Source organism: Sarcophilus harrisii, chromosome 4 (genome assembly GCF_902635505.1).
Source record: "Sarcophilus harrisii chromosome 4, mSarHar1.11, whole genome shotgun sequence".
Classification (NCBI taxonomy): domain Eukaryota; kingdom Metazoa; phylum Chordata; class Mammalia; order Dasyuromorphia; family Dasyuridae; genus Sarcophilus; species Sarcophilus harrisii.
In genome coordinates, this window is record NC_045429.1 from 13,515,223 (window position 1) to 13,527,883 (window position 12,661).

At 44.9% G+C, this 12,661-nt stretch overlaps 2 protein-coding genes across 3 annotated transcripts in view; one reads left to right on the plus strand and one right to left on the minus strand.

The window, feature by feature from the left end:
* The window catches only part of EFCAB7 (EF-hand calcium binding domain 7), a 51,490-nt gene extending 48,571 nt beyond the window's left edge, over positions 1–2,919 (minus strand). For both annotated transcript variants that reach the window (XM_003767285.4, XM_012547560.3), the window contains exon 1: positions 2,782–2,919. The gene's annotated coding sequence lies outside the window, so the exon portion shown is untranslated. The remainder of the gene's footprint in view (positions 1–2,781) is intronic.
* Positions 2,920–2,976: 57 nt separating this feature from the next.
* Positions 2,977–12,661, plus strand: part of ITGB3BP (integrin subunit beta 3 binding protein) — a 45,009-nt gene continuing 35,324 nt past the window's right edge. The window contains exon 1 of the mRNA XM_012547563.3: positions 2,977–3,118. Within this exon, the coding sequence (XP_012403017.1) occupies positions 3,114–3,118 (5 nt within the window). The 5' untranslated portion in view covers positions 2,977–3,113. The remainder of the gene's footprint in view (positions 3,119–12,661) is intronic.

A 12,661-nucleotide genomic window follows, 5' to 3' on the forward strand; every position in this document is an offset into this window, starting at 1 on the left:
GGCTGAAGTACCCTATTTATAATACACAGGCTGCTTGGCTGACACTTTCCTATTACACCAGATTTAGAAGGACCCCACAGGGATGTGGTGTCACAGTCTGGTTACTGCAAATTGGGGTCACTCTAATTAAGAATCGGTGCTTTAAACACAGAGGCTTATAAATGGTGACAAGGAACCATTAATATCAAGAAGGAGAGAGAAAACAAATGTTCACTTCCCAACAAGTGATCTTTACGAGACTCGAGCTGGAGCCTGGCTCCCCTTAATCTGGAGTGTGGCCTGTGCGTTTGGACATCACTGGGCTCCTGCCGTCCCCCTCAGGCCGGGATAGGGAGCTCGGCACATGGGCACTTGGGCAATGTCTGCTCAGGGACCACTTGCCTTCTCCTGCCCTGGGGGAGAAGCGGATGCTGTGGAAGCTCCGGAACCACAGAAATGGGAAGCTGGGAGGGCCCTCGGATGCCCCTGGTCCAGCCCACACAGGAAAGGAGACTGGCCATCTCTCCATGGTGGAAGCTCTGTGGTTCATTGGACCAGAGCCCTGAAATCAAAGGCGGCAGCGTGACCCACCCCCCCTGCTGAGCTCCCCCCTTCCCCCTCCCACTTAACAGGAGACATGCTGCTGCCTTTGACCTCAAGGAGCTGGTCTGTCCCAGCTCTTCCTCTTCCTGTCAGAGAGGACTCCCCATCCATCCTTTCTCCCAGTTGCCCCCAATTGTTTTTGAAAATAGCTTGTTCTAGGTGGACCCAATCAGTCCACATTAAGCCCTACTGTGTGTCAGGCACCTCCAAGTGCCAGGGTTACAAAGAAAGCAAAGGGGGAGGCAGCGCACCAACAGGCTACAGGGCTCCCCAGGACTGGCCGAAGAGGTTTGGAGGGGTGGGGAGCGCGGAAGTGAGAAAGGCTTGGCTCCATGGGCAGAGAACACACACAGCCAGTCCCAGGGGAGGACTGGAGGAATGATCTAGAGCCAAGGGGAGGCTGAGGACTGGACGTCAAAGTGGGAGCAGCTTGGGGGGAATGGGGAGGAGAGAGACAGTGAGGTCATCACGGGCAGCAGAGGGGACAAGGGGCAGGAGGCAGAGGCTGAACTCCCTGAAGCGGGGCTGCCTTTCCTGGGCTTCCCTGGACCCCAGCCCTTAGCCCAGGGCCCACACACACCAGGTGCTTCATGTGGGCTGCATTGGGGTGACAGCAGAGGGATTCTTCCGGGGGGGAGCACCATCACTGCATAAGACGAGGGCTTTGCCTGGGAGATCAGAAAGGCCGCCTCTCCCCCAGGAGACTGGCAAGGAGAGCTCCCAAGAGAATGGCCTCCTGGGAACCAGGCCCTGTGCCAAGGGCTGAGGCTGCAAGGAGGGCAAAACCAGTCCCTGCCCTCAAGGGACTTCCAGTCCAGTAGAAGAGACAGCCTACAAACAGCTCTGGACAAGCAAGGAGGGGACCGGATAAAGCGGGGACATCAGGGCAGGAAGGGGGAGGGGAGGCAGAAGGCAAACCAGCCAACACCAGAAGGGACCCCGGAAAGCGAATTAAAATGCTGCCCACAAGACCGAGGGGCTGGACCCTGGGCCCAGGGCAGAGGCTCGGGAACAAGGAGAATACTTGGAGACAGGAGCCTCTGAGCGGGAATGTCAATGAACCTGGCCGGAGAGTCTGCTGCACCCCCCGCTCTGGGCATCCCTGCTGTGGGCACTCACTGCTCTAGGCCCTGCCCACACGGTGGCACCCTTATCTGAAGGCACCCCCATTATAGGCACCTCTTGCTGTGGGCACTCCCCCACTGCGGACACGCCCTGCTGCGGGCTCCCCCTCCTCTGCTGCGGGCATCCCCTGCAGTGGGCACTTCCTGTTGTGGGTGCCCCCCACTGTGGGCTGCCAGGGCCCAGGGAGACCGGAGGGGCTCCCCCACGGGTTTGACGTCCCTGTCCTCATCCCAGGGATGGATGGGGAAGATGAGTGACCGAGGCGCCCCAAGCCTCTCGCCCCTCCCCCCGCTGGGCCCTGCCCAGTCTTGCTCGGGTGAAAAGTGCCTGGAGCCATCAGGGCAGGGAATCAACACTAACAAGGAGCCTTTCCACAAAAGATGGGGCCAGAGCAGGGCCTGCAGGAGGCGCTTTGCTTCTCAGGAGAAGGAGAGGGATGAAGCAAAGAGGACGAGGACTCTGACAAGCAGGAGGAAGAGGAGGGTGGAGGGTGCTGACTGGCATCCCACCTGCACACAGTGGGCCCGCACACACCAGGCCCGCACACACCAGGCCCCCCCACACAGTAGGCCCGCACACACCAGGCCCCCCCACACAGTAGGCCCGCACACACCAGGCCCCCCCACACAGTAGGCCCGCACACACCAGGCCCCCCCACACAGTAGGCCCGCACACACCAGGCCCCCGCACACAGTAGGCCCGCACACACCAGGCCCCCGCACACAGTAGGCCCGCAGAGGGCGCACCCCATCTAACGCGGCACAGTTACTGCACACAGTAACCGGGCACAGACCACAAAAAGCAGGCCCCCCCCCCCCCCAGTAGGCCCGCAGAGGCCGCACACAGTGGGGCGGCACTTGGCGGATGCGGGATCCCGGCCAAGCGTTTAAGGCGATGTGTGGGGGTGGGGGCTGCGGTCGCCTCTCCCGGGCCTCGGCTGCACGTGGGGTCGCCAGGGTTATTCTCACGGGGGTCTCTCCTCCCCTTCCATCCCTGGGGACTCCGGGCCGGCCCCCTCCCCAGGGAGAAGCCCGAAGCAGGGCGAGCGCGGGGGCGCCGCGTCCGGCTTCCTACCTCGCCCTGGGTCCCCTAGGAAGAAAAGGCGCCGCCGCCGAGGCTCTTCTTCACCTCAGGGTCTCGAGCTGCTTCCCGGACCCCAACACCTCAGTCCTCTCGTTACCCTGGCAACAGGAGCCACCGGAAGACGGAAGTGGCGAGGGGGCGGGGGACGGCCCAGGCGTGAGCCTGCGCAAGCGCAGTTAGCATCAGAACCGTGAGGAGTCGAATACGCATGCGCCTGCCCCGGGTTTCCGGCCGGCGAAGATTCAAGAAACAGCGCCCCAGCGTGGGGCGGAGCGGGAGCGTCTCGGAGGAGTTGGCGGCTGTTCCGGTTCCGGTAGCGCGAAATGCCGTACGTATCCCGGGGGGGGGGGGGGGGGGGGGGCGGCGCGGCGTTGTTGGGTGGGCGGGGCGTCAATCTGCCACCGGCCCGCTTCCCCCCCACCCCCATTTTCTGAAGGGGAAACTGAGGCCCGCAGTCTCCCCAGAGGCGGGGGCAGAGCCGAGTTACCTCGGAAACGGTTTAGACCACGCCCGCCCGTCCCCTTTTACGGATGTGGAAACTGGGGCCCGGGAGGTCGGATAGTCCGCCCAGAAACCCCGGCCCGTCAAGTCCGAGTGTCTCCGGTGATGAGGGGCAGGACCCGGTTCCCTAGCGGAGCCCCGAGAGGGCCGGGAGGTTCCCCGCGTGGGCCCGGCCGCCGGCTCCGTATCCCGTGCCTGCCCTCCCGGGCAGTAACTCCTGGGCAGCCATCGGCCTCTCCCTCTCCTTCCTTACCTCCCCCCCTCCCGGCCCCCCTCCCCCCCTCCCGGCCCCCCTCCCCCCTCCCGGCGTTCCTAGCGGGCCCGGCAGGGCGGGGCCGGCCTCGGGAAACTTCGCGGTTGGTCCCTGCTCTTAGGGCTGCACAACTTGCCAGCCTGGCACCGAAGGCCTCGCGCTCTGCCTCCGACCACCGTCTCCGCCGTGCTCCCACCCAACGCTCCTGTGTTTACATCTAGCCGGGCTGACCGAAAGCCAGCCCGCCCGCCGCACTCCCGGCTGTGCCACTCAGACGGTCCCTTGGGGCCGCTCTCCGAGCCGGGCCCGCAGTCCTTCCTCTTCCAGGACCCGGCTCGCTGCGCCGCGAAGCCTTCAGCGATAGGCCCCTCTCTCCCCTGCTGCCTTCAGCTGTTGTCCGCGGGCGCGCCGTGCGCGGCGCTTTGGCGTTTGGTTGTGCATCCCCAGGGCCCGCCAGGGCGCCTTGCGTTAGTTATCTTTGCTAGTGCCGTCCACATCATGGGTACCAGCGCTTATTCGCGCCCTGGGGTCTTCAGAACACTTGCCAGACACGCTCACTTTGTCATCCTGGGAGCTTGATGCTAGTGTGAGCTCCGTCTTAGAGATGGGGGTACTGAGGCGGACAGAGGATAACTTGTCTAAAACTATGCAAGTGCACTTCTATGCTTATAATTTTTAAGTGTATGAAGTGAAACTGCTAAGCAAAGCGGTATTTAAAAGCCGAGTGATTTATGTCCAAGTTGTCCTTTTCTCTGTGATGCTTCCTCAGGAAGAAGTCATGAGTCCGGAGAATCAGAAAAAACTCCACCACGGGGGAGTAGCACTTGAATTCGGCTTGGGAGAGTATATGGAGATTATAGGTTTGGGATTCATCACAATAGAATTGAAGCCACAGATGCTGCTAAGATGTAGAATGCATGTATTAGAACTATAAAACCAAGACAAAAATAGTAACGCCAGTTTAAAATTATTTAAGAGGAGTCTGTTTCAGAGGAAAGAAGAAAGATTCATGGGATCCACAAATTGATGTCTTAACAGTATATTAGTTAATAGGAAATCGATACTTAGATTTCTCTTTTTAGTCTCTTTTGATTACTTATTCATATCTTTTTATATTTCTCTTGCCTCCTGAGTGTGTAATTCAAAATTTCTTTGTAGCTCTGGTCTTTAAAAGGAATGTTTATGAAGCCCTTTTATTTCATTAAAGATGTAATTTTTTTAAAAAAGTTTTCTGTAAGATTCTATTCAGTTTTGCTGGTTAAGTTATTCTTGGTTGTACACCTCCATGTTTTGCCTCCTGAAAAATTGTTTTTTAAGCTGTCTTATTTCTATATAGTGGTGGCTGCTAGATTTTGTGTGATGCTGATCATTGCTCCCTAGTTCTTGAATTTGTTTTTCTAGTTGCTTGCCTTTTTTTTTTTTTTTTCTTGGCCTTGGAAGCTATGGGTTTCACTATAATATTTGTAGAAGTTTTCATTTTAAGGTTTCTTTCACAAGATGACTGGTAGGGTCTTTTATTTTGATCTGGTAAAGCTAGGTGTCAAAATGGATAGTTTTAGGTTTGAAGTCAGGAAGTTATTGTTCTTGCTTGACTTTTTTTTTAGTTGTATCGATGGCCCTGTTTAGGGTGGTTTGCCATTTCCCTCTCCAGCTTGGACAAACAGGATTAAGTGACTTGCCCAGGGTCACATCACATAGTGACGAAATTTCTGGGGCTAGATTTGAACTCAGTTCTTCCTGTCTTCTTTTCAGGTCAATTGTTTTTAATATGAGATGTCTTGTACTCTCTTTTATTTTTTCTCAGTCTTTTGGCTTTTAATATTTTTTTCTTATTTCTTGGAGTCATTGACTTCTGTTTTGTCCATACTACTTTTCTTTTCTTTTAAATGTACTAAGTATTTTATTTTTCCAAATATATTCAGACAGTTTTTAACATTCACCTTTTCAAATTTGTATTCCAAATTTTTCTTTCTCTCCTTTTCCTTTCTGCCTCCCCAAGACAGCAAGCAATCTGATATTTTTAACATTCACCTTTTCAAATTTGTATTCCAAATTTTTCTTTCTCTCCTTTTCCTTTCTGCCTCCCCAAGACAGCAAGCAATCTGATATATGTGCAGTTCTTCTAAATGTACAATTCTAAACATATTTCTGTATTCATCATGCTGCACAAGAAAATTCTGATCGAAGGGGAAAAATAAAAAAAACAAGAAAAAACAAACAACAACAAAAAGCTGAAAATACTATGCTTCCAACCACATTTAGTCTCCATGGTTCTTTCTCTGAATGCAGATGACACTTTCCATCCCAAATCTGTTAGAGTTGTCCCAGATCAATGTTGAAAAGAGCCAAGCCCATCACAGTTGATTATCACATAATCTTTCTGTGTATAGTGTTCTCCTGGTTCTATTCAGTTCACTCAGTATCCGTTCATATAAGTCTTTCCAGGCTTTTCTGAAATCAACCTGCTCATCATTTTTTATAGAACAGTAATATTCCATTATATTCATATAACTTATTCAGCCATTCCTCAACAGATGGGTATCCACTGAATTTCCAGTTCTTTGCCACTACAAAAAGACTGCTACAATTGAAGGGGGAGGGAAACAGTTCCCTTTAGTGAAACTATGTTCCCTTTAAGATTATCACTGAAACTATATTCCCTGTTGATCTGTGATCCCTTTTGGAGTCTCCCTCCAGATAAGTTATCTTTTGGGGATGCCAGACCCTTTAATTCAATTAGAAATCTCAGTCAAAAAGCACCCCTTTGAAGTGTTGTTTATTCCAATAGGAATTCTGAGCTGGATACCAATAAGCATCTAGGCCTGGGAATCTTGGCCTTTCAAAGCTTCAAGACTCCTTTTAAAGGGCAGTTTCTAAACTCACTCATTGCAGAAGGTCTAAAGCAGCTGCTAGGACCCTACCCACTAAGAAGGCATTCTTTTCTCAGTATCAGCCTCCATTTTCCTAAGAGGACTTTGCCACTATAGAAGTCAGTCTCTTAGCAGAACTGGCTTCCTGTCCAACAATAAACTTTCATTTTTGCTAGTTAATATTTTGGGTTTCATGAACTTTTTTCATGAAGAACCTCTGCACCAACCATAAGGCGATTTTAACAACTCTGACTTGACAGTAACCTAATCACAATAATTTTTGCATATATGGGTCCTTTTCCTTCTATTATGATCTCTTTGTGATATAAACCCAGTAGAGACACTGCTAGATCAAAAGGTTTGCCCAGTTTGATAGTCCTTTGGGCATAGTTCCAAATTGTTCTCCAGAATGATTGGATCATTTCACAACTTCACCTAATTCTTTTAATGTCTCAGTTTTCCCACATCCTCACCATCATTTATCATTATCTTTTCCTCTCATCTTAACCAAATTGAGAAGTGTGAAGTGGTACCTCAGAGTTGTCTTAATTTGCATTTCTCTAATCAATAGTGATTTAGAACATTTTTTCATATTATAAAAGGCATTAATTTCTATGAAAATTGTCTCTTCATATCCTTTGACCATTTATCATTTGGGAATGGCTTGTATTCTTATAAATTTGAGTCTGTTTTCTATATATTTTAGAAATAAAGACCTTATCAGAAATACTGATTATTAATTTTCCCCCAGCTTTCTACTTCCCTTCTAATTTTGGCAGCATTAGTTTTGTTTGCGTAAAACCTTTTTCATTTAATATAATCAAAATTATTCAATTTGCATTCCATAATGTTCTCTAGTTATTTTTTGCTCATAAATTCCTCCCCTCTCCACAGATCTGAGAGAGAGATTATCTGTTGTTCCCCTAATTTGCTTCTACTATCATCCTTTTTGTCTAAATCATGAACCCATTTGGACCTTATCTTGGTATAGGGTCAATGTTGATCACTGCTTAGTTTCAGCCACGCTATTTCCCAGTTTTCCCATCAATTTTTGTCAAATAGTGAGTTCTTATCACAGAAACTGAAGTCTTTGGATTTATCAAACAATAGATTACATTGTTTCTTGTGAACCTAACTCATTCCTCTGATCCACTATTCTATTTCTTAGCCAGAACAAAAGTTTTTTTTTTTTTATTACAGTTTTTTATTTTCAAAACATGCATGGATAATTTTTCAACATTGAGCCTTGAAAAACCTTATGTTCCAAATTCCCTCCCTTTTTCCCTCACCTCCTCCCCTACATGGCAAGTAATCTATGTTAAACATGTTAAAAAATATATATGTATATATATATATATATATATATAATCCAATATATGTATACATATTTGTATAATTATCTTCCTGCACAAGAAAAATCAAATCAAAAAGGGGAAAAAAAAAAGAAAGAAAACAAAATAGAAACAACAACAAAAAAAGTGAAAATGCTATGTTGAGATCCAAACTCAGTTCCCACAATTTTCTCTGTAGATGTAGATGGTTCACTTCATCATAAGATCATAGTTTTAATGACCCCCACTATATAATATAGTTTTAGGTCTTGTGTAGCTAGGCTACTATTCTCTTCATTTTTTTTTCATTAATTCTCTTGAAATTCTTGACCTTGTTCTTGTAGATGACTTTGTTATTATTTTTTCTAACTCTGTAACTTCTTGGCAGTTTGATTGGCATGGCACTGAATAAATTGATAAAATTAGGTAGAATTGTCATTTTTATTATTTAGCTTGACTTACCCATGAGCAACTGATATTCTTCCAGTTGTTTAGATCTAACTTTATTTGTGTGAAAAGTATTTAGTAATTGTGTTCTTATCGTTCTGGGCTTTGTCTTGGCAGGTAGATTTCCAAATAGTTTATATTATCTACAGTTATTTTAAATGGGATTTCTCTTTCTTTCTCTTGATGCTGGGCTTTGTTGGTAACATGTAGAAATATGTATGATTTTTGTGGGTTTATTTTATATATTTTTTACTTTAGCTGAAGTGTAACATATTCTGCTCCAGCCTTTTACCTTTACTTTCTATGTATCTTTCTACTTCAAATGTGTTTCTTGTAAACACATAAAATCCTACCCAAGCAACAGACTGTTTGAAAAGTAGAATGGGGAAGCCTACATAGCCAAAATTGTCTGAGCTCTTCCTAGCTTTTTCATGTGACTTAATTTACCCCCATTTTACCTATCCTTTCCTCTTCTCCCAGTACATTCCCTTTTCTACCCCCATTTCTTTTTTATATCATCATATTAAAGTCAACTTATATCTATACCCTCTAAGTCAACCCTTCTAACTCTCCTGACAGAGACACAGTTCTCAAGAGTTACATGTAGGAATGTAAACATTTCAACCTTTAGAAAACAGTTGTTTTTTTTTCTTCCCTGTTTACTTTTTTATGCTTAGTAACATTTATTGGTTAAAATGTGATATTCCCATTATCCAAACCATTCCTTTAAATCACCAACATTTTTGTTCATTTCTTTGCATTATTTTTCTTTGTTACTTGGTTTTTTTACTCTTGGATTTCCATTTTTCTTTAGTCTGACTCAGCAGTTTGTTCTTTACTCTCCTGCCCCCCAACTTTGCTCCGGGGTAGTTCCTTCACCCTAGAGGTCCCATCAGCAGTGACTGCCCACCAGTTTTTATCTAGAGTTGGGGGCAGCTGAGATCCCCCCCCCCCGCCCCCCCCCCCCTCTCTCTGCCTCCCCTGGGGTCCTGCCTTAGGGTGTTGCAGCCCAGGCCAATTAGCCCTCTTGTTGATCTTGGATAATGAGGGAAGAGTAGATCACAAATGGGAAGAAACCCACCGGGCTGACTAGAGAGTTCTGGCCTGCCTTAACTCTGATCAAATACAAACTCTACTCAGCAACTCCTGGATGTATGGAAGCTACCAAGTATATCCTCTGGAGGATCAGTACTCCGACTGGGCCAGAGGCAGGCCTTCTCCTCTCCCTGAGCTCAAGTCTGGCTTTGGTCCTGCCCTAGCCATGTGACCCAGGACAAGTGACGTCACCTTGGCTGCCTCAGCTTCCTCATCTGTAAAATGAGCCAGAGAAGGAAATGGAGATCGCTTTAATATCTCTGCCCAGGGAGCTTTGAATGGCGTCACTAGGGATTGGGCACAACGAAAGAAGCCTGAACAACAACAAAGCCTCCAGTGGGTGGATTGGGCATTCCCCTCAGTCATGGAGGCTCCTTATAGCTAAGGGACCTGGGATGGTCCAGACTGAAAAATGGCAGATGGACGTTTTCAGGGAAAGGTTCATGGAGGGACTGGAACATGAGCCAGGTCCGTGAGGCTGTTAGCGTGCCAGAAAAGGGAGTTATGAGCTGCCGTTGGCTATTAGGTAAAGGTCTGCATATATCTTGGGAATGATGGGACAGGTTGGGTCTCCAAGTAATCTGCCAAGGAGGTAGTATTTTTCACATAGCCAAGATAATAGAGGCTATCAATTTGAAGTGATCAAGTAAGGCATTTAAGGGCTTTTAAAGATTGCCTGGGTATGTGTATTAGCTTGATATAAATGTGAAAAAAATAAATGGACACACTATAGTAGAGTCTCAGAATTAAAGAATTTCAGAGATGGAAGGGACCTTAATGGCTATCTAATTAAACCTGTGCCTGAAAGGAGTTCAACTAAACCTAGTTGACGGTTGATCTTCTGGCTTCTTCTAGGAGACCTTTAATGAGAGGAAACTCACCGCCTTCGAAAATAGACGATTACTCTTTTAGGCAGTTCTCATTTCTCTGTAGCTTCTACCCTGATAATCAAACCATAAGAAAAGTATCTTTTACTTGTTATAGTTATAGATTAAAGGACTGTCTTTCAAAAGGAGCCACCTTATGAGGTCTTTTTGAAACCCATAACAAAACTTCCTATAATGATGTAACAGAATTTAAAAGAGTATACTTACCTAGAAAATTCAAATAATCTATTTATTAAGCAGTTAGTATATGTGAGGTACAGTGTTAAGTACTAGAGATACAAGATACAAAACTCAAATATTTAAAAAATTAAAGAAAATGAATGGAAAATATCTACTTTCAAAGACAATTGATATAGAAAACAAGCCCAGAAGAGAGAATTTTTGGATTTCCTAATAAGAACTATGATCTCCCCCCACCAATTCCCTAGAAAAGCCATGTTTCAAGAAATAAAATTTCTCAGAGATCCAAATGAAAATAAAATCCACCAGTCACTTCTTGGGAAAAACAAAACAAAACTGTGACTTGAAAATAACCAGGAATGGAATAGCCAAAATCTGAAGTTTACAGATCAAATAAAAAATGCTAGAAGCAACCAAAAAGAAAAGGTTCATGAACTAAGGAGCCAAATTAGTTTCACACAAAACCTGGCAACCACCACTTTAAAGGAAATAACCTGGAAACATAATTTATTAAAAAATCATATAACTAGAATAAAATACCCTGCAAGCCATAATTCTACAGGGAAATAAATGGGCCGTTAGTGGAATAATGACTTTAAAGTAGTTACAGTGAAAAGACCAGAGCTTAGTAGATATTTTGAAATGCAAACATATGTGTCAAGAGAATTCTAGAAAGATAATTAGAAAAACTAAATTTTTCTTCAGAATGTCATGACTTCAAGGGTTTACAGAAGGAATTAAATAAGGCAAATGAAAGTGAATTTACTCCATTTTGGCGGCTTGAGAAGAAAAAAAGGGAAAAGAAAAAAAGACATTCATTAGAAGAGAAATTACTATTTCTTTTTATTGGAGTACATGAGAAGAGAATACAAAAATGGAGGCAAGGGCTGAGGACACCATTCATCATGTGAACTGTGCTCTCAACCTGAACCACAAAGGAGAATTGAAAACACTCATGCACATATATGAACATACATATGTATGAACACTCAGCATTTGGTAGAGTAAGACTTTAAACTTAACAGAGAAACATTCAGGTTAGGGAAAGGGGACAACAGTTGAAGACGGGATAGGGTCATGTGTCAAAAGCTATAATAGCACACAGAGAATACAGAGTCTTAAAAACAAAGAAGAAAGTGTAAGAACCTGGAATATGGTCTGGGGAGGGTAGAGAGCACAGTGGCAGTGGATCACTTCAATACAGATCACCATTGTTGGTCATATCCCTTCTCACTACTTTCCTTTTTGGATGGAGGTAGGAAGTGGCCAAGAGAGGAAAAAATAAAAAAGGGATGAGAATCACCTCTCAGATTGGCTAAGATGACAGAAAAGATAATAAATGTTAAAAAGGCTGTGGGAAAACTGACAGTAATGCATTGTTGGTGGAGTTGTGAATTGATCCAATCATTCTGGAGAGTAATGTCAAACTATACCCAAAGGGCTATTAAACTGGGTATATACCTTTTGATTCAGCAATATCTCTCTTGGGTCTGTATCATAAAAGAGGGAAACGAACCCATATGTGCAAAAATGTTTTTCACAGCCTTATTAGTAGTGGCAAGGAACTAGAAACTTGAGTGGCTGCTCTTCAGTTGGGAAATGGCAGAATAAGTTATGGTATATGAATGTAATAGAATATTATTATTCTATAAGAAACAGTCAGCAGGATGATTTCAGAAAGGCCTGGAACAACTTACATGAATTGTTGCTGAGTGAAGTGAGTAGATGAAGTGAGTAGAACCAAAAAAAATTTTACAGAGCAACAAGATTATGTGATAATCAATTGTGATGAAATTAGCTCTTTTCAACAATAAGGTGATTCAAAGCAATTCCAATAGACTTGGGAGGGTAGAGTAGAATACTGTCTGCATCCAGAGAGAGAACTTTGGAGACCGAATGTGGATTGAAGAACAGGATTTTCACCTTAGTTTGTTTCTTTGCTTGTTTTTTCTTTCTCATGGCTTTTTTCCCCTTTTGATGTGATTTTTCTTGCATAACATGAAAAATTTGGAAATGTGACTAAAAGAAATGCACATATAGGTAAGGGAGGGAAGGATAAAAATTTGGATCACAAAGTCTTAAAAATGAATGTTGAAAACTATCTTTCCATATAATTAGAAAAAATATAATCTATTGAAAAATTAAAGTATTTCTTGAAAAGGTTGTGAATGAGAGATAGTTGTCATGATGGCAATTAGGAATTTTTTAATGTTTACAACTGGGAGGATACTGAAATAATTTTATATTAATTATTTTACTAGTCCCTTAAGTATTTAAATTAAATCTTCTCTCCTTTAGAATGTATAT